Source organism: Ictalurus punctatus, chromosome 5 (genome assembly GCF_001660625.3).
Source record: "Ictalurus punctatus breed USDA103 chromosome 5, Coco_2.0, whole genome shotgun sequence".
Taxonomy (NCBI): Eukaryota; Metazoa; Chordata; class Actinopteri; order Siluriformes; family Ictaluridae; genus Ictalurus; species Ictalurus punctatus.
The window spans coordinates 11269970-11290056 of NC_030420.2; the positions used below are offsets into that span (position 1 = coordinate 11269970).

The window sequence follows — 20087 nt, forward strand, 5'->3', positions numbered from 1 at the left end:
AAATGTGTTCTTATTCCCTTTCATTTGTTGTACAAGTCATTGTTGTACAACCGTTATCCACATAAATTCTGGATCTCTTTCTCGCTCCACACTCACATGAACCACCAGACAATCAAGACGCCTGTACCACACTCAAAAAATTACTCAGACCCCTTTAAATATGACACATTTACATTTTGTTCACTTTCTGTAAATATATCTAATTAGGAGTAATGAATATGTGTATTTAACTTAGTCTAACATAAAATTTATCATCTATGAGCTTTGTTTCAATTTAACACAAATTTCATTCCTTTGGTGAGCACCATTTGTGAAAGGCATAAAAAAAAATTTCACTTTATAAATATAGCCATTTCATTTAAACCGTATTTGATCATATTAAGTTGGTGTTAGGTCTACTCATGTAATGAACTACATTTCCAATTCTGCACTGCAGCCTGCAAACATGGCTGCCATGGACTGCAATTCCCAGATGATGCACATCTGCATCCAATTCACAGCACAATCACAGCTAGGGTTCAAATCAAATTCAAAGCCAAAGCCAATCAAAGTTGTGCATTGATTGTGCAGTATTCGCTCCATTCCTCATGTTTGTTACCATTGCATGGTATTATTTAAATATTGTGACTTGTGTTTAGTATACATTGTATTACATATCCATAGCACACCATATATAATATATATTTGTTTATTCACACACTACTTTAATCTATTCTATTCATCAGTCCACGGTTCAGAAAAGAAACAAATCACTCAAACTACACTGTAGCAAAGAGACTGAAATTGAACTAAACTATCAAACATGTCACTGCAGTGAGACCCACATCAGCACAAAATGTCAAATCAACAGTAAAAGAAACCATTATGTAACATGCAACACTGCCCGATCCAGACACATGTAATCCATGCAAATTCCAAATTCAACATTGACAATTCACCATCTTATTCTAATGTCAAGGACTCAGATGACAATCTGTAATAGAAATAAAATGTTACAAAAGTTTGAAAATTCGTGTAGACTAATATTACCATCAAATCTTGCTAATTATTCATTAATGGAAATAGGCAGCATTTAAAAAGAAAAATGTAGCAAATTATTCATCATTGTGCAACATGAATACCACATGCCAAAAGAACTTACACTGCTCAACTTAGTAAAACAGGAGTTACTTTATTTATTTATTTATTCACTTTGAGTTCATCGCGATCATGAAATGAGTGACCAGTTGTCATGGCAACATCAGGGCACGTAAAGATTTATAGATAGGAACACGTATAGGAAAAAAAGATACACAGTGATTGGAATTCCAACTATTTTTAGTGAGCCAGTTCATTTGGCTCAGTTCAGCAATAAGCTCCCAAACGGCTTTTATAATTCAGCCAAATTTAGCAATATTTAGACATATGATTAGACATGATTAGATGATTTAGACATGTGTGTACATATATCACTTAAATTGTTCAGTGTATACTAAACCTTTAATTGTACATAATTTTGGATTATGTTTAGTGTAAATACCTTAAATGATATAAAAACATCAAACATTATTAGCCATGTGTATTTAGCATTTTATTTAGATTGAGCTATCCAAAACTCAAACCATTACAAACAAATCACACTCACTGTACTGCTGGACTACAGGTCTAATGAAGGCTGAGTAGTTATATCATACACTTTCTGTCAAACTGTCAATCAAATTAGTGTGTTTGATAATTTATGGCTCTCTGTGCTTCCCTGACTGGCATGTCTGTAGGTGTGGTGAGGGGGGTAACCCTATCGAGTGTATCAGGGGGTCAATCTGCCTCCTGGGTGTCTGGGGTGTTGTGGAGAGGTGTGTGTGGGGGTAATAGTCCCCCTCCCAACAAAAGGTGTTCATGTTAATGAGTTTGGTTTTTGGTGGGGTGAAATACTTCTGAAAGAAATATCCATGTTTTAATATGGGAATGTGTTTATGTTACTGTGTGGCGTTATTTCGTTTGTGTAAACACATTGTTAGAAAAGCATGATGTTTGAATGTGTACATATGTGAGTAGAATATTTGTTTTGTGAAATAAATTAAAACAAATGTTGATTATGATTTTTAGGGAGGCCGGTTTGCCTTTGAATGAAACGTTTAGAAGGTAAAGCGTTTTTTTTAAAAAAAGAATGTTTAAAAGAATCGTTTGTATTACATACCTTCTAAACACAAACCTTTAGGATGTAAAAATGATTAAAAGAGCTGTTTAAAAAGAATCCGTATTACTAGGCTTCCAAAAAACACATAAAAACTTTAGGATGTAAAAATTGTTAAAAGAGCTGTTTAAAAAGAATAAAATGTTAAAGTGCTGGTTAAAAGAATCGCCGTAATGTTTAAACTAGGAGATAAGTTTTTTCCAGAGATGTCTTCCAGTCACCGTGTTAAGCATTAATGAAGTTAAACTGAAACACCTCTCTCTCGCTAAACCCCGCCCACACATGTTTTCAGACACGCCTGCCTCTCTCTCTCTCTCTCTCTCTCTCTCTCTCTCTCTAAACACACCCATACACGTGTTTTCATCGTAGCCAGTACGTTCTGTCAAAATGTTGATCATGGTGGTAGCACTAGCTCGCTAATTTATGGTCTCGTCCTTCTCAGGCCTACGTTTCTCTAGGAGTGCTTAATTTATGGCCCTTTGTTTCTTCCTGACCAAGATTTTATTTTGTTTATTTATTTATTTATTTTTTGACCAGGGGGGTCATGGTGTGATCCTATCAATCAGCTTGTTTATGATAGAGTCTGTGGGGGTGTTGATGGCTTTACGACACACCCTACAACAGGTATGCTTTATGTTTAAAATTGGGGTCAGTTACGCAGAAGTTTCTAAGATCTCGGCTGTGTAACAGAGCGCTGTGTAATTTTAGGCGAATCGGCGATTCTCGTTTTAGCTCACCGCTAAGTTTTATATTTTATTTTGGAGAATACTTCAAAGAGGAGATGGCCATCTATCGTAACAGTAAGTGTTTTGTTTTATTATTATTGTTATTATTACACATTTTAAGAATGTTTTTATTTATAAACGAATTTATGGGTTTACTGTGGTGGATAAAACAGGTATCTAACGCTACAGGTGATGCTGACATTGTGTCTATCCCGAACATCGTAGACGAAATAAATTTTTTGAACAAGGCAAGCGGTACATACGTTGTTATTATTTATAAGTATTCGTTCCTATGTATGATGTGTTGTGTATGTGTATAATGATTTTACTTTATTTTACACAAAGGGTCGAACACAGAAGTCCCGCGAGTCAGATTGGAAAACCCTGTCTTGGGTATGAATTGTGATAATTAGATATTTGTCTGTTATGTTTAAAAGCGGTTTAAGATATTTTCTTATGTATTGTGTTCGTTTTTTTACTGTTCAATGCTTGTCAAATCTTGTAAACAAGGTCGCTGCACCCGAGTTCAAAAATAGTGCTGCGGTTTCTACTGAACACCGTATACCAACGAGGTCTGGAAAGGCCAAGCGTAAAACAGTCGCTCAGGTCCACAGCATGGGTGTCGCGATGTCTAAATGTAAACGATCAAGATCTCCCCCACGATCGACAGACGGTATGTAGCAGGTTTTTTTTTAAAAAAAATTTTTTGTGTGTGTGTTATAAAAGTTTCATCATCTTAATTCGTGCCGATATCCTAAGTATCCTAAGCCGATATTCCCCCCGAGTCAGTTGTGAATGAACCGCGCGCTAGAGTCTCTGGTTTGAACTGGAATCAGGATTTGTTAAAATCGTGGGACGCTTGTGTATTTACCCCGGTTCCTGGAGACAATCTGCCTTCAAACCAAGAAGCTTTTGGTCGCAAGGCTCCTGCTATTATAGACAATAACAGAGACTCGTTGGACGTGATACAAACTGGGTTCAAGGCCATCGAGGATCGTATTGCAGGATTTGAAAAGACTTTTGCTAGCGTTGCCAAACGTCTGGACATTATAAAGAAGAATCAACATCTATATAATCAAAGAGTTGTGGAAGCATTACAAAAACATACCATCACACCTAAACATATCATCATAGTAACCCAGAAACTCTTTGCTGGGGAGATTCGTCGCGTTGATCACAACCCATATCTGACGATGGATTTGTTAAAACAGCTTGTACAATTTGTTAAAAACAAGAAGCTCGGGTGAGTTGTACAATACGTATTTTATACCGCTGTATTATGTCTGTGTGTGTTTATTTGCTGTCAAAGCGGTGTGGTGAAAACTCATATAATCTGGGAGCAGCAATTAAATTTAGAAGATGTGACGACGATGGTCTGTGTACTTGGTAACACAGCGTGGTAACGCAGACATTACAGGGTTTAATTCGGACAATGGAGGATCTGAACAGACAGCAGTCTACCACTGATACTTTGTTGGACTTATTAAACAGTGTTTGATCAATGGCTGAGGTTCAAACATAACCAATGCCTAATTCGTTGTTAGACATTGATTCAAATTCATCGTTAGACAGTGATTCAAATTCACAACAGGTGGGGTGGGGGTCAGACAGTCAATCATTTAATCCCTCAGAGCCAAATTTTGGGTTATCCGAAGTTGCTATTGAGTCTATCGTAAGAGAGGGTGGGATTGTTGGTCATTATACGGTGGTACCGAGACTCAGATTTAATGGGCTGGAGATACAGCGTCGTATAAACATGCGTGTGATAACCGCTCCAGACCTGGCTGCGTACACTATATTTCTGCATGATACCATGTCTGAAATAGTGTCGTTTTCCAGACTGCTGGCCAGCGATGGGGGCTTAATCAACATTACCCTGAGAGGCCCTAGTCTACCCTCTGATGTTAACGCTGTCTTGTCACCTGATAACGATTACGATTTGCACATATTCACACAACAACTTGAGAACATTATGCAAAGGAATTCTGACATACGGGCTGATGAATGTCTAGATCTGAACGTGTCTATAGCTCACGGTAAACACAGTGGTGCTTATCGAAAGATACATGATTTAGCTCATAACTAGGTAATTGCCAGAAACAGAATGAACCTGTTTTGCCCCAATAGATCTAACAATGTGTGTTTTGCGATCTGTCTGTCCCATTTTCTACAACCGCATACGCCATGTAGTGAACTTGAGTTGTTAGCCGCGTCTCTACATAAAACTGTAGGGTATTCGGTACAACAAAAGATAGGGTTTAATGACATCACATGGTTTGAACGGTTGTTACATGTTAAAATAGTGGTATTCCATAGAACATGTTCTGGTCTGTTGGAACACTTTACGAACAATGATGAGCCTCATAATAAGACCGTGTTCTTGTATCTACACAACGAGCATTATTTCTTGATTAAGAACCTAAAAGCATTCAGTGGTACACCATACGTGTGCGAATACTGTTACCATGGTTTTACTAGCCGTAGAGACCACAGGTGTAAATACATTTGCGATGTATGTAATGCACCTGATTGTCATAAATACGTTGGCAAAATGAGGCAATGTCACGATTGTTTGCGGTACTGCAGATCAGCCTACTGTTATAACGCGCATAAACAAACACAAACAGGACAACAGTACGCTCAGTGTGATGTCACTAAATACTGTCAGAAATGTAATAGGTGATATCACGTCAACGGAGCCGCACCAAAAAAACACGTGTGCCCTGCAGAACACTGTATCCATTGTAAAGCTGAATTGGTTAATGACTGAGTACAACAATGTTTCATACAACCGATAAAAATGGAACCACCTAGCGACAAATACATTTTATTATGATTTTTAGACACAACACACAGACGGTAAACACATTGCAAATTTCATATGCGCGATTACGTTTAAAGGGGAAGAGTTCACAGCCGCTAGTACAGACTGTATAGATCAACTTGTTCAAATATTTAGAAAGCCTCATCATCAGAATTACACATGGGTTGCACACAACGCTTCAGGGTTTGACAATTTTATACTATTGGAATATTTTGCAAAAGCAGGGCTAACACTCCAAATTACTATGCAAGGCTGTCGGATCATTTAAATGTATGATAAGACATTCAAGCAACGTTTCATCGATAGCTACTCTTTCATCCCTATGCGTCTGTCCATGATATCCGCTGCGTTAAATCTAACCTGTGCTGAGAAAGGTCATTGGTCTCAATCCCTTGTATCTGCAGTTTTTAGTGTATTATAAAACAGAGTAAGCAAGGTCCCAGCAGTCTCTGCTGCTAGTGATGAAGTAGTTCTGTTACACCCTTTTTGCATTTGGCACCTTTCAATATAAGCAGTAAAGTAAATGCATTGTTCCAATGTGCATCTCCAAAAGAAGACTTTAAAGTTCTGAAAAACAGCGTAAGTAAGGCCCCTACAATCTCTCCTGCTACTGATGAAGTAGTTCTGTTATGCCCTTATTGCATTTGCCACCTTTGAATTTGAGCCTAATTCTTTGACAAAAAGCATAACACCTGGTAATTTGCACTGCTTGCTTGTGGTCATAGTGGTGTCTTATATAGTAAATGATGTAATAAATAGAATCTGTTGGATGTGAAAATGACTTCTCCGTGTTATCTTTATTTGCCTCTATGGTGTGTCTTGTTTCGGGGGATTTAGAGCAGTGATGAAGTGCATGTTTTGCATGGATGGGGTCTGGGGTTCAATCAACAGCATCTCCAGCCTTTGTAGTCTTGGAAGTATTGAAAAACATAGTAAGCAAGGTCAACACAACCTCTGCTGGTAGTGGTGAAGCAGTTCTTTCATGTCTGTATTACATTTGGCATTTGTCAACTTGAGACCGACAGAGCAAATGCAGTGTTCCAATGTGAATCTCCCAAGGAAGAATTTATAGTTCTGAAAAACAGCATAAGCAAGGTCCAAGTAGTTTCTGCTGCTACTTGTGACTGACACTGGGTACTTTGACTGCTTGATTGGGGTCCTAGTGCTGTCTTATGGTTCTGAGCATATTTCAGTAGGGACAACACTCTTCTATGCAGAATGTTACTGGCATGTCTTATGTGTCTATTGACCTGTTTGGTTGGATATCAAGTCACATCTAGTGCCTTTTATTATCAATTCAACCATATACAGCTGGTGCAGTAAAATGGAACAATGTTCCACCAGGACCATTGTGCTACAAGATATCTTCAGGCATTTCTTGGGCAGGTATGATGGCCAAGTGTGAAGGCGTTGGTCTTGTAAACTGAAGATCATGGGTTCAATCCCTGTTCATGCCTTGCAGTGCCTGCTTGTTGATGTCTTTCTGTTCTCACGTTGTAGATGTCCATGAAGGTTTTTAGGACACAACATAATTTCCATGGGAAACTTCTTCCACTCCTGCTAATTGCATGATTGCCAAATGGGAAAGAGTTAATAATGTAAACCAAAGATCAAGGGCTCACTCCCAATTCATGCCTTGCAGAAGCCAGTTGCTGTTATGTTCTCTTAGTCCCCATGAGGCAATGAATAATATTGTTTGGATGCAATGTGATTTCTCAATTTTATCTTTGTTCACCTCTATTCTGCCTAATTATACAAGGTATATGGCTCAGTGGTAGTGCACATGCGTTGCGTGTATGAGGTCCTGGGTTCACTCCATAGCATCTCTAACCTTTAGAGTATTCAGAAACAGAGTAAGCAAGGTCCCAGTAGTCTCTGCTGCTAGTCATAATGTTGTTCTGTTATACCCTTATTGCTTTTGGCATCACTGAATTTGAGACCAGTAGAGCAAATGCAGTGTTCCAATGTGCATCTCCAAAAGAAGATTTTAATGTTCTGAAAAACAGTGTAGGTAAGGCCCCTGCTCACAATGGAATCTTAAACTGATGGAATTGGACGTTGTAAAACTCATTTTGAAACACATAAAACCTTACCTCGCCAGTCAACTGCATTGAAGAATCCTCAATGAGGACGATCTTGTATGGCTTGGTCATCAATTTGAGAGAGACCATGACCAACAGCTTGCAAATGGTACCTTTCCAGATGTGCAAGCTGCCCTTTCCATAGACACTAACACACCCCCATACCATCAGAGATGCAGGCTTCTTACTTGAGCTTTGATAAATAGCCAGTTGTTCCCTCTCCAAAAAGAATTAAAAATTTTGATTCAACTGACCACAGAACAGTTTCCACTTTGCCTCCGTTCATTTTAAATGAGCTTTGGCCCAGAGAGGACGGCGGCATTTCGTGGATCATGTTCACATATGGCTTCTTCTTTACATGATAGAGCTTTAACCTGCATTTGTGGATGGTACCGCGAACTGTGTTCACAGACAATGAGTTATGGATTAGCCCATGCAGTGATTTCCATTACAGAATCATGCCTATCATACAAATTGTAGAAGCAGTTTTTCACAGATTGGTGAATCTCTGCCCATCTTTACTTCTGAGACACTCTGCCTCTCTAACATACTCTTTTTATACCCAATCATGTTACTGACCTGTTGCCAATTAACCTCCAGGTCTCCAGTTTCTTTTTAGCAATACTTACGTTTCCAGCCTTTTGTTGCCCCGTCCCAACTTTGAGACGTGTTGCTGCCATCAAATTCAAAATTACCTTGTTGTTTTCCTTAAAATGGTACATTTCCTCAGTTTAAACATTTGATATGTTTTCTATGTTCTATTGTGAATAACATAGGGGATTTATGAGATTTGCAAATCATTGTATTCTGTTTTTATTTACATTTTACACAGCATCCCAGCTTCTTTGGAATCGGGGTTTTATGTGTTACCTCAAATTTATACCCTTGTGAAACAGGAAGTCATGGTTGAACAATTTCCTATTCCTAGTCACCCAGGTGTATTAAAAAAATGTAAAATATCAATGGGAATATACTTCTAAAAAATTCTCATATGAATCCATAGGGTTGCCAAAAATTGTTGCACACCTATATTTAAAAAGATATTTTATTTGATAAACTGTGTTGTGTTTGCAATTGTTTGATATCCATGAGGGGAGAATATTTTTGTGAACATTTTGAACAAAAGATCAAAAGGTTAAACATTAGTGGAGTGCCAATATTAGTGGAGGGCACTGTATCTACAAAGAATTCTAAGAGGTTACATATGAAAGAAAAGACAGAAAAATACTTTGAAAAAAGTGACAGAAAGAAGGCAAAGTCAAAGCTAATAGATTATACAAAAAAATGGTTGGCAGTAGAATTGGCATGATACTGAAACCTTGAGTTTCAGCCAATTAATAAAAATAAAATCTTTTTTTCATTAAAAACAAGCTACTAAGCTTTAAAACACAAGCTAAACTTCACTCTAAACTCTCAATGTTTATCATGTATATCATGCCAGGAGGGTTCCTACAGTCTGGACCATGCAGTAAGATGAAGAAGTCGTCACAGGGTCCTTTGCAGGCTGGACTGTGTCACTGAGGAGCTGTGTGGGTCAGGCAATATCTGTCGATGTGGGGATCCTTACAGTCTGCAACATGCAGCTGAAGGAGCCTTGAAGAGAAAAGCAAAAGTTTAACCTTAATCATACCATTTCCTCTCTCCTTAACACATCAGAGATTCTGGACGACTGTTTCTATTAATGTCTTCAAACTCACAGGCCGAAAACTTGAAAGACACCAAAGAACGTGGTGTTTCTATTAATATATCTTTCCCCGTCAGGTTAGAAACTCAGAAAGTGGTGTTTCTGTTAATGTTTCTTTCCTCGTCATATTAGAAACTCAGAAAAAGGGGGTGCCGATCAGGGAGATACCTTTATCCATTTCTGCTAAGAAGGAGATTGTAATCTGGTGCTTTTCTATTCCAGCAATTTGACTGGCTATTTATGCCAGAAGTGGCCACAGTGTAGCCCACCCTAGTGTGGAACTCATTTGCATAGTGTAAAGTACACAGTTGGAGAAGTGTCTTTAAAGTTTTGCCTATGCATTTTTCTTTCCCAAACCTCTTTCAAAATATTATAAGCATTGTGCTGAACACATAAAGTCCAAACATGATAAGAAATTGTTGAACTAATGCATTCGCCCATGATTCATTTATGTGTTAATAGGTTATCTCATATACATTTTTGTGCCGACAATCATTTTCCATGAACATAAACTGTTCTTTACATGACTGTGAAGTGGATGTGTCACAGTTTATGTCAGCTTTAAGGATTCAAAACATATGCATGAATGGATTTGGATGGGTCTTTGTGGCCTTTCTTTGTTTCAACTACTGCTGTTGCATCCAGAGGTCCTAAGGAATTTTTATGGCAGTGCTGGCCTAAACCTTACGAACGAGTTTGGTGGTTAGAGTCAATTTGTGGTTCAACGAGAAGTCCTTCCTCATGCGGATGAGGGTGAAGGGGGTCTCCTTCCCTGTCCTGTAAGAGATGTATGGCAGCTGTCTTAGCAGCTTATCTGAATGATACCAGGCATTTGTTTATGTTCGTTAACTAAGATCCAATCACAATGTGGCAAACCTTTCTGTAGCCTGATTGTCAACTGCTGTTCACTACACACATAAGTGCCCCTAAGTCATCTACAGTACATGTTCACATTATTTATTTACAGTAACTGATTCATTCTTGTGTTAATTAATTTTCATTCCTAAACAGGGAAAGTGGGCATTGCATAAGTAACAGCAACTATAAAAAGAAGATATTGGCTTGTATTAATAAAGATTTTTGATAATTATTACCCTCAAAGACACTCACACATGGCCTATAAGCATTATGGGCTATATTCAGAGTTTAGTTAAGCACACATAGTGTGAATTTAAGGCATACATTGTGCACAATGGTATTCAAATCTCAGACATAACTACAATCTTAAGCTCTGTTCAGAGAATTGCACATGCTGTGTGGGGTTTGCTTAAACATGTCTCAGATAAGCATAGTTGTGACCTTGGACTTAAGCAAATGTTTCTTCAGCTGGCGCAAGGATATTAAGTCATTAAAAAAGTTTTCATTTGTGTTCCATAGATGAACAAAAGTTTTATGGGTTTGGAATGATATGAGGGTGAGTAATTGATCACAGAATTTTCATCTTTGGGTGAACTATCCCTTTACACAGCTGCATAACTAGATTCTGAATACGAGGAACTTTCCCATGTAAATATTGACGTGCCTTTTCGACTTAAGTCATCAATACTGAATACAGTCCCATTTTCTTAGCCTCACAGAGTGTTCATTGTCACGAATCGTGACGGAGCAGAGATAGGACGGATGCAAGTGCAGGATGAACAGTTGTTTATTAGAAAGAGAGATAGGCAGACAAATCCAAAACGTGATCCACAACGTAATCCACAAACATGCAAGAGGTCAAGAGATTGGCAAACAGGCATACACGGGGCAAGGCAGGAATCTAGGTCGATAAACAAAACAAGAAACAAACTATGATGAGGGGCTGGAAGCGGATAATCCAGCGCGAACTAACTCTAAACTTGGACCGTGACTATGACTATGATACGCGTTAAACTAGCTCTAAACATTTAATCTTCCGCGTTGTGTGCTGGGAGGCGCGCGGTATATATGCGGACATGATCAGCGTCTAAACCGCTAGCAGCTGAGAGCAATTCAGACCCACGTGAAATCCCAGCCAATGACAGAACAGACAGACATGACAGAAACATAAACAAAACCCACGTGTCCAGATGTCATTACAGTCAACAACGGAAAAGCAGGTGCTCGCACATTTGCGCTTAGAGCACGCTGCTTCAAGGGGGAATCGTGACAGAACCCCCCCCCCCCCCCCCCCCCCCCAAAGTCACTCCACCAGGAGTGCCATGAGTCATCCCATTTCATTGGCGGGCCCGGCCCCCTGGGCTGAATGTCCAAAGCAGAGACAGGAAACTGCACGGTGTTCTTGGCGGCGTAGGGACGACCCTGGCTGAACAGGGAGGCTGAGCGACGTCCTCGGCTGAACAGGGAGGCTGAGCGACGTCCTCGGCTGGGCGGGCAGGCTGGGCGACGTCCTCGGCTGGGCGGGCAGGCTGGGCGACGACCTCGGCGGAGCATGAGGGCAGAGTGACGTCCTCGGCGGAGCATGAAAGCAGGGCGACGACCACAGCCGAACAGGAAGACTGAGCGACGTCCTCGGTGGAGCAGGGAAACAGAGCACTGTACTCGCCAGAGCAGGGAAGCAGGGTGACTTCCTCGTCGGAACATGAAGGCAGAGCGACGTCCTCGGCAGAGCAGGGAAACAGAGCACTGTACTCGGCAGAGCAGGGAAGCAGGGCGACGTCCTCGTCGGAGCATGAAGGCAAAGCGACGTCCCCTGTAAGGCCAGGGAGAGGAGCGTGGGTCTCCGTGCGGCCAGGGAGAGGAGCGTGGGTCTCCGTGCGGCCAGGGAGAGGAGCGTGGGCCTCCGTGCGGCCAGGGAGAGGAGCGTGGGCCTCCGTGCGGCCAGGGAGAGGAGCGTGGGCCTCCGTGCGGCCAGGGAGAGGAGCGTGGGCCTCCGTGCGGCCAGGGAGAGGAGCGTGGGCCTCCTCAAAGCAGAAGGGGGGAACGATGTTTGCCATGGAGCAGGAAGGCTGAGCGACGACCTCAGCTGAACAGGGAGGCTGAGCGACGACCTCAGCTGAACAGGGAGGCTGAGCGACGACCTCAGCTGAACAGGGAGGCTGAGGCTCTGAGGTCACCAGGTGAACCTTGGGCATGGGCGGAGCTTGGGTGGCCGTGTCAGTAGACTCGGGCATGAGCAGAACTTGGCTGTGCATGTCAGCGGACTGTGGCATGAGCAGAACTTGGCGGTGCGTGTCAGCGGACTGTGGCGTGGGCAGAGCTTGGCGGTGCGTGTCAGCGGACTGTGGCGTGGGCAGAACTTGGCGGTGCGTGTCAGCGGACTGTGGCGTGGGCAGAACTTGGCGGTGCGTGTCAGCGGACTGTGGCGTGGGCAGAGCTTGGCGGTGCGTGTCAGCGGACTGTGGCGTGGGCAGAGCTTGGCTGTGCGTGTCAGCGGACTGTGGCTTGAGCAGAGCTTGGCTGTGCGTGTCAGCGGACTGTGGCGTGGGCAGAGTTTGGCTGTGCGTGTCAGCGGACTGGGGCGTGGGAAGAGCTTGGCGGTGCGTGTCAGCGGACTGGGGCGTGGGAAGAGCTTGGCGGTGCGTGTCAGCGGACTGGGGCGTGGCCAGAGCTTGGCGGTGCGTGTCAGCGGACTGGGGCGTGGCCAGAGCTTGGCGGTGCGTGTCAGCGGACTGGGGCGTGGCCAGAGCTTGGCGGTGCGTGTCAGCGGACTGGGGCGTGAGCAGAGCTTGGCGGGGCGTGTCAGCGGACTGGGGCGTGAGCAGAGCTTGGCTGGGCGTGTCAGCGGACTGGGGCGTGAGCAGAGCTTGGCTGGGCGTGTCAGCAGACTGGGGCGTGAGCAGAACTTGGTCATTAGGCTTAGATATTAGCAGAGCTTGGTCAACTGGATCAGCAGGCTTGAACGTGAGCGCAGGGACGTGAGACTTGACTCGGACCTCAGGGACGTGAGACTTGGCTTGGACGTCAGAGCCTGGAGGCTTGGCTTGGACCTCAGAGCCTGGAGGCTTGGCCTGGACCTCAGGGACTGGAGGCTTGGCCTGGACCTCAGGGACTGGAGGCTTGACTTGGATCTCGGGGACTGGAGGCTTGACTGGGATCTCGGGGACTGGAGGCTTGACTGGGATCTCAGGGACTGGAGGCTTGACTGGGACCTCAGGGACTTGAGACTGGACTTGGACCTCAGGGACTTGAGACTGGACTTGGACCTCAGGGTTGAGCTCTGGTGCTATGACCTCCGACGGGCACTCCGAGGTCACCCTGTTGATCCCGGGCTGGGTCTCTGCACGGGCTCTCCGGTGGAGTTTCTTATGCTCCCGCCAGCTGCTCTTGAAGCATTCCTGAGAGCAGAAGAAAGCTTCCCGGAGGCCCAGGTTCTTGCAGGTGGGACATTGAAGCTGAGTTTCTCTCCTGCAGCCCTTGGTCATACATCTCGGAGATTTCGCCCCCTCGTTGGCCGGAAACTGAAGTGAATCGCTGGTTACTGCCCTGTCCATCTCCTCATAATAGAGGTTGAATGGTGGGTCCACCTGGGGCTGTCCATTGACTCTCCACCCCAGTAAATTAAGACCATGAAGTTGTCCAGGCTGTGAAAATGCCTCCATAAACAGCTCTGCAAACTGAGTGACATCATGGAGGGCTGGCGACCCAGCACTCACCAGCTGCTCCGCCCAGTCACGGGCCGGACCGCAAAACCTGGACACCAGGAACCCGATCCACTCTCTCTTAGTAGGCTTGGGAAATGCCAAGCTGCAGAAATACACCTGGCAGCTGAAGAGGAACTCCAGCGGGTAGCTCCCCAATCCCGCTGTCTCTGGTGGCAATTCAACGGCGTACCTTTGGGGAAATTGCACGGACGAAAAATGCGGCCAGTAATCCGAGCGTTCCCCGATGAGGTATTGTCCTACTACTTCCCTGGTTTCTGTGGCGTGACTTCTCTCTCGTCCTGCAACCATGTTTTGGCGGAAGATTCTGTCACGAATCGTGACGGAGCAGAGATAGGACGGATGCAAGTGCAGGATGAACAGTTGTTTATTACAAAGAGAGAGAGGCAGACAAATCCAAAACGTGATCCAAAACGTAATTCACAAACATGCAAGAGGTCAGGCGATTGGCAAACAGGCATACACGGGGCAAGGCAGGAATCTAGGTCGATAAACAAAACAAGAAACGAACTATGACGAGGGGCTGGAAGCAGATAATCCAGCACGAACTAACTCTAAACATGGACTAGGACTAGGACTATGACTAGGACTAGGACTATGACTAGGACTAGGACTATGACTATGACTATCGTTAAACTAGCTCTAAACATTTACTCTTCCGCGTTGTGTGCTGGGAGGCGCGCGGTATATATGCGGATATGATCAGCGTCTAAACCGCTAGCAGCTGAGAGCAATTCAGACCCACGTGAAATCCCAGCCAATGACAGAACAGGGAGGAGACATGACAGAAACATAAACAAAACCCACGTGTCCAGATGTCATTACAGTCAACAACGGAAAAGCAGGTGCTCACGCATTCGCGCTTAGAGCATGCTGCTTCAAGGGGGAATCGTGACATTCATGTGAGAGTAAATGGCCTAGTCTGTAGTCAGATGTTTACATTATACTTAATAGAAAAGAATATACACCGTACTAAATACTAAAAATATTTCTGCCCATTTTTATGTGGTATATGTGGGGGGGGTTATATATATATATATGTGTGTGTGTGTGCGTGTGTGTATATACATATATATGTGTGTGTGTGTGTGTGTGTGTGTGTAAACATATGTGTATATTTTTTATTATTGTTATTATTATTATTATTATTATTATTATTATTATTAATTGTTTGCCTGTGCTCAAGTTCTCTGTTAATTGTTGGTTTGTGCAATGATTTTGCTTTATGTTTGTGAATAGAACATGTACCTTTGAATCGCTATAGCAAGGTTATATAATGCACTTTGTAAATCTCGAGCATTGTCCTATAAATATTTCCTGCAGCCCCCCCTTCATTTTTCTCACACAAAATCTTTCTTTTTTCCCCTGATTCTTTTGGTACCCCTGTGAACTCTGTTACCTAAGACAGTCCCATCAGAGGAGAGAGGGATCAGTGACATAGAGGTATATGAGTGTGTGTGTGTGTGTGTGTGTGTTGCTGGCTTTCACTACTGGTGGATCAAGTGAATAGGGCATTGTAGGGGGTTCCTGACTAACAGGTCACAGAGGCACTTTTGCAGCGCCACATTGTTTTGTAAGCATTCAACGAGGCTTTAGGCCATCTGGGCCATTCACCCTCATTGCACAGTCTGGCTGGAAGTTATAAACACAGTCCGCTTGGTCTGTGTGTGTGTGTGTGTGTGTGTATTAGAAGAAAGAGAAGATTCTTCAGACGAGTGTGCTGTGTCCTGTCCTGGTGTATCATCATGGGTGAGTACAGCTATGCATGCTTTTTCCTTGCAGAGTCAGAATGAATGAATGACTAGAATTATTTAACAAGGGGGAGTGCGAAAGGGAGTGAGGAAGTTAAAGGAATGAGTAACAAGTAATTTCTTAAAAGTGTGTGAATCTTTAAAGCTTTCCTTTTCAGACTTCTTGGTTCCCTGGCTTAAATAAGAAGTAGAAAGCATAACTTGCTTGTTTAAATACATAAATCTATAATAATTTAATAAGGTTAGACATAAAACTAAGTATTTGGCGTGTATGTAGGTAACCTGTAATAAACCTTGGTTCACATGGTTTCACTTTTATTTTTCCGGTTGTGTCTAGTGACATGAAAGTGTAGAAGGGAAATATGACAAATTTATAACCTTCAACAAAAACTGTAACCTTTTATGTGGGGAGTCAAAAAGACGAAGACATTTACTCATGATATATTACATGGCAATATGGCATGCCTTCAGGGAGCTGTTGATTGTTAGAACTCTGTGGAAGTGGGTAAAGAAAAAGTTGGGGAATAAACGTGTATGCCTGAATAAAATAGATGAGCTGATGGAATAGTACTATGAACAATGTTGTCAGTACAATGTTAATCAGAACCCACTTTGACTTGGTTGTGAGGAATTTTTTCTGTGGGGAAAAGAGAAAGTAAGCATGCGACTTTTACATCTCTTGGTTCTGACTGAGTTAATTATTGTTGATTATGATGAGTTAGTTCAGTTACACACTAACAAACATTTATCATTAATATTATAATGTTTAACGGTCATAAATATATAAAAAGTCCATATTTAAATGCTATGCTGTTGACAAATATTTGGAGAGTAATTCTCGTTTTTGGCTGTGTACGTGGATTCTGTGATACAAGATGAAGGGGAGAATGTTATCCACATTTTGAGTTTCTTTCCATTTATGTTGGAAGAACCACATACAGATTACAGGGAAAAGTATCTATGAGTATAAAGTGTCTGGAAATGTACAAAAAGATATTCCCTAGTCTGATGTTTTGTCTAACAAGTCTAACAATACACATTTAAGTTGTTTATTATTAGACTTTTACCTTTAGAAATGATTAGAATGAGCATGACATTTATGTTACATAAACCACTGTCAGAGCCCCAAAGTTATAGAAAATTAATGCACACCTTCTGATTTGAGAATTCAACAGTGCTGTAGTATAATTATTCATGTTATACTTTTATCAGACTGTGCTCTACAGGTCATTATTAGGTCACTGAGTTAACATAAAGCAAAGTTTCCTATCTTCTATGAAACTGAAGAAGTCTTACAGCTGCCATTCTGATTCAATGACCAAATTTAAAACTCCAGAGGACAGTTAGCTAATACTATGTTAATACTGTGAGTGACACTCATACAAGATACATTTACTCCTTTTTCTCTGCTTACCGTCCCCCCTCCTCCCTCCTCCATCTAATGTGGGAAGTGTTACGAAAGGGCGAGGGGAAGTGTGGGGTGATGGCATTTTAGTCGTTAACCCCCCTAGACAGGCCCCGGCACCAGTGTGCAGGATTATGTAAAGTGGCTGTAGTCCTATTTCCTGGTTTGTGAGGCTGTAATTCACACTGACTGGCAGAACACACATGCACACACACACACACACACACACACACACACAAACACTCTCTTCAAATGAGACGCTTTAGGGGAAGATAAAGGAAGCAAGTGTAGGGACAATAGTCAGGACATACAAAGGTAGACAACTGTGACAGAGGCAGAAGTTGAACGTAATCAGCATCCACAGGAGATTCATTTAAAGGGCAGAAAGAAACAGAAAGAGGTATTTATCAGGACCTGGACATCATGCTGCTGCTGGATGAGTCAGACTCTCTAACAGGTGCGTGACCTCATGACTCTTTCGTGACCTGCTTTTACACTGGCCAAATAACCCTCTTTGAGTTTTGGTTAGTAGTGTAGGTTTATAAACCGCGAGTTACCGACTCTGATTCTCTTGTCATATACATTTTAGTGATTTCCCTGCTCCCAACACAAGGAAAACATTAAAATGTGCACGTCAGCGGGTTCTCCACGACCAGGGTTAGGAGCCTGTAGTATAAACAGGAGTGCTGATAGAAATCCTGAAACGGGTGCATAGAAATAAAAAAGATCACTGCTTTTGATATTTTTATACTTTTAGAATTAGGTAAATTTGGTCTCAAATGTTTGTACATGTGTTCCAGTGGTATGTATTAGTGAAGAGCTTCTCCATCTTTTGTAAGTAAAGCCCCCCAAGCCTCCCCTATCATGTCGCACGCCCCCTCCATATCGGAGGAGACCAGGTATAATGCGTGTGTGTGTGTGTGTAATATATATATATATATATATATATATATATATATATATATATATATATATATATATATATATACACACACACACAGTATCTCACAAAAGTGAGTACACCCCTCACATTTTTGTAAACATTTGATTATATCTTTTAATGTGACAACACTGAAGAAATGACACTTTGCTACAATGTAAAGTAGTGAGTGTATAGCTTGTGTAACAGTGTAAATTTGCTGTCCCCTCAAAATAACTCAACACACAGCCAATAATGTCTAAACCGCTGGCAACAAAAGTGAGTACACCCCTAGGTGAAAATGTCCAAATTGGGCCCAAAGTGTCAATATTTTGTGTGGCCACCATTATTTTCCAGCACTGCCTTAACCCTCTTGGGGTTGGAGTTCACCAGGGCTTCACAGGTTGCCACTGGAGTCCTCTTCCACTCCTCCATGATGACATCACGGAGCTGGTGGATGTTGGAGACCTTGTGCTCCTCCACCTTCCATTTGAGGATGCCCCACAGATGCTCAATAGGGTTTAGTCAATCACCTTCACCCTCAGCTTCTTTAGCAAGGCAGTGGTCGTCTTAGAGGTGTGTTTGGGGTCATTATCATGCTGAAAAACTGCCCTGTGGCCCAGTCTCTGAAGGGAGGGGATCAATCTCTATATTCCCATTTGCATGCGAATTATGCAAATTGGGAAAAAGGGCGTGTCTCGTTAGCATTGTTAAATCTCTGGCTCTCAGCCACTTACTAAACAGAACAGATGCAGAGAGAGGTGAGAGTGCAGTGGGAAAGAAAGACCTTGTGCTTGCAGGACAGTACTGGCCACATTTGGAAAGTCGCTAAGGCTTGTCCAAAAAGACGCTAGATTTGCCCCGTGGCGCTTTTTGGGGGGGTCTGAAAAGCCACTAAGTTGGCATCACTGATCTGCTCTGACCGCTAGATAAAAGGCAGGCTAATCTTGCCTCTCCCCAGCAAAAAGAAAATACAGAGGTAGAGGGAATGTTTTTTTTTTAATTATTATTATTTATGCACATTGTATTTGAAAAGCAATAAACAAATGATGTCCTGTCTGTGTTTTTTTTTTTTGAGAAAACAATTTGCGCCCCCACTTCCGATCTCTCCGTCCTCCAGGTTGAGAACCACTGTATTAGTGGAATGTATAAACAGTCTAGTATGACTGATCCAAACAGTGCCTTGATAGTTGCATTGTTTGCGTAAACAGAACCTGAACATTATTTAGATGGAAAGTGCATTTCTGCCTAGATCTGCCTAGAACTTTTTATAGCCAGATATCTCTTTATCTGCAAGATAAATTCCCCCAGGCCCCATCAGTACATATTTATTTTATTTAAAAAATTCTTTAAATAATATCATGCCTATTTTTTTTTTTTTTAAAAAGACCTATAGAGCTTGAACCTTACACTGACAAAACACAAAGGGTCTCAGCTGACATTATTTATAAACCCACTAGTTTTTGAGTTATTGAGGTTTGGATTAACCCCATTCAGTTCAAAGGACCAGTCAAATAAGATATTAATAATAAGGTATAATGTTGCTTAGGGAGTGGGTTACACAATGTTATTGTCAGGTTTATGAAAGTGTCAACATGGCACTTATATCCATTCTGACCTTTGTGACACTCTGGCCAAGTACTGGGCCCTGGTGTAGCAAACTTTCATACTTTCACTTTCTATACCCTGTTCCAAAGTGGAAACACTGGACACTAATGGACATAAAATAATTAATAACCAAAGCTGAGCTCTATAAAAGTAATAAGCTATTAAGTATGTGTGTCAATAGGTGGCTGGCCGTTTTGTTTGAAAAGTAAGATGAGATTTATTTGTATGAACACACCGGTGATTTGTGACCATTTCCTCAGTAAGCACACATCTCGCACTATGCAGAAGCAAACAGGAAAAACATAAACATTCCCACATTGAAGACACACCCTTTGAA

The 20087-nt window shown here is 42.1% G+C and overlaps 2 protein-coding genes across 10 annotated transcripts in view; one reads left to right on the forward strand and one right to left on the reverse strand.

Moving 5' to 3' along the window:
- The first annotated feature begins 2550 nt into the window (after positions 1–2550).
- The window catches only part of LOC108265714 (helicase ARIP4), a 64644-nt gene continuing 47107 nt past the window's right edge, over positions 2551–20087 (forward strand). For 2 of the 9 annotated variants that reach the window (XM_053680206.1, XM_053680207.1), the window contains exon 1: positions 2551–3571. In XM_053680206.1, coding sequence (XP_053536181.1) covers positions 3325–3571 — 247 coding nt within the window. In that variant the 5' untranslated portion in view covers positions 2551–3324. Of the gene's footprint in view, positions 3572–14332; positions 15817–17109; positions 17681–20087 lie in introns of those variants that run through there. The other 7 variants (XM_017468339.3, XM_017468341.3, XM_053680208.1 and 4 more) reach the window with 6 other exon arrangements.
- On the reverse strand, positions 11632–14461 carry LOC128632841 (uncharacterized). The gene is made up of 2 exons (XM_053680209.1): positions 12487–14461; positions 11632–12426 (listed from the first exon to the last, which is right to left on the reverse strand). The coding sequence occupies exons 1-2, from the start codon at positions 14356–14358 to the stop codon at positions 11683–11685; spliced, it is 2616 nt and encodes an 871-aa protein (XP_053536184.1). The 5' UTR covers positions 14359–14461; the 3' UTR covers positions 11632–11682.

Bases quoted from the DNA above. Each gene is read 5' to 3' on its own strand.
- LOC128632841 (XM_053680209.1), bottom strand. From the start codon at position 14,358: ATGGTTGCAGGACGAGAGAGAAGTCACGCCACAGAAACCAGGGAAGTA. The intron at 12,427-12,486 runs GTCGTCGCTCAG...TGTTCAGCTGAG, and splicing joins AGCCTCCCTGTTCAGCTGAG to GTCGTCGCTCAGCCTTCCTG.